This window comes from Pecten maximus, unplaced genomic scaffold (genome assembly GCF_902652985.1).
Source record: "Pecten maximus unplaced genomic scaffold, xPecMax1.1, whole genome shotgun sequence".
NCBI classification, from domain to species: Eukaryota; Metazoa; Mollusca; class Bivalvia; order Pectinida; family Pectinidae; genus Pecten; species Pecten maximus.
Window position 1 is genome coordinate 1 of NW_022979879.1, and position 1,379 is coordinate 1,379.

General features: G+C 41.6%; 1 protein-coding gene across 1 annotated transcript; it reads left to right on the forward strand.

Annotated features, from left to right (window-relative positions):
* Positions 1–440: 440 nt before the first annotated feature.
* LOC117319260 (piggyBac transposable element-derived protein 4-like) lies at positions 441–1,314 on the forward strand (the record flags this gene model as incomplete). The annotated part of the gene is made up of 1 exon (XM_033874092.1): positions 441–1,314. A coding segment is annotated over exon 1 (874 nt), but the record flags the coding sequence as incomplete, so codon positions are not given.
* Positions 1,315–1,379: the final 65 nt, after the last annotated feature.

Consider the following 1,379-nt stretch of genomic DNA (forward strand, 5'->3'; position numbering starts at 1 on the left):
CACCGGCGCGCAAAAAAAAAGGTTGCCACCCCCCTAGCTGTTTGTTGGATCTCCACCGTTTTTCAAAAACATCGTTCCAAAACTACATGTGTGGTTTTATATGCGTATTTCATTGTGTTTCTGTTGATAATTTATATAAAAACAAGCTAATAATTCGGATTGTAACAACCACAACAGACTGACTGAGTAATCTAATTTTAGTAACACAGATCATGATCACATGACCAAATTATATCCAAGATGGCTGTGTAAGACGTGTGAGTAAAGTCGATTGAAACAAATTCGTGTTTTTGTTTAATTTTGCGATTTTGTAGAGATTTTGAACGTGTAATTTACATCATTTTTACATTCTCGTTACTTGTCAGATGATTATATTAACCAATAAAGTAGCGATCCTTGTTGTCATGGTAGTTATTATGCGTTCTATCAAAATCTGAAAAATGTCTTCGGAAACTGAAAGTTCAGATGGCGAGAACTTCGACGGATTTGATCCCGAAGAAGGTCAAGACGCGGAAAATAACTTCTTGGCGATGTTGAGACACCAAGGCATTGGGGATGATGCTGTTAGCGATGTTAGCGAGGTGGAAACAGATGTGGATGATGCAGAAGTAGAGCTTGGTCCCGGCGGAGCGGCAGACGATCAAGACGAATGGCACGCCGGCTTTGACTATTTTGAGAGAGGACTGCCACACATTTTTACACCAAGGAGAAACACAGGACCCACAAGGTCCATGCCACCAGATAAGGAGCCAATAGATTTCCTGGCATTGTTTTTAGATCAGGTTTTGATTGATCTACTGTTAGAGGTGACCGGACGGTATGCCCAACAGCAGATTGACACAAATCCGGAACAGAACAAACAACCCTGGAAGGATGTTAGTGCTGCTGAAATGAAAGCTTTCCTGGGTCTTTGTATGGCAATGGGTGTGACAAGGAAACCTTCAGTAAAACTTTATTGGTCAACTGCTTCATACTCAGAAACACCCCTCTTTGCTAGGACCATGACGAGGGATCGGTTTAGCCAGATTCTCAGGTACTTACACTTTGCTGACAATGACTTAGAACAGGAGCGGAATAGCCCAACCTATGATCCCCTGTTTAAGATCAGGACACTGGTTTCTCACCTGAACGAGAACTTTGTACAGGAATATGTTCTACGCAGGCGTGTGACAGTTGATGAGTGTATGGTTCCGTTTAAAGGAAAAGTACACTTCAAACAGTACATGAGGCTCAAACCCCAAAAATGGGGTGTGAAAGTGTGGGTGTTGGCCGAGTCAGACTGTAGCTATGTCAGCTATATTGATATTTATCCAGGTAAATATATATGATCATGAAATGACTACTTGCATTACAATATTCTGGTAGTTTTGCCCCTACTT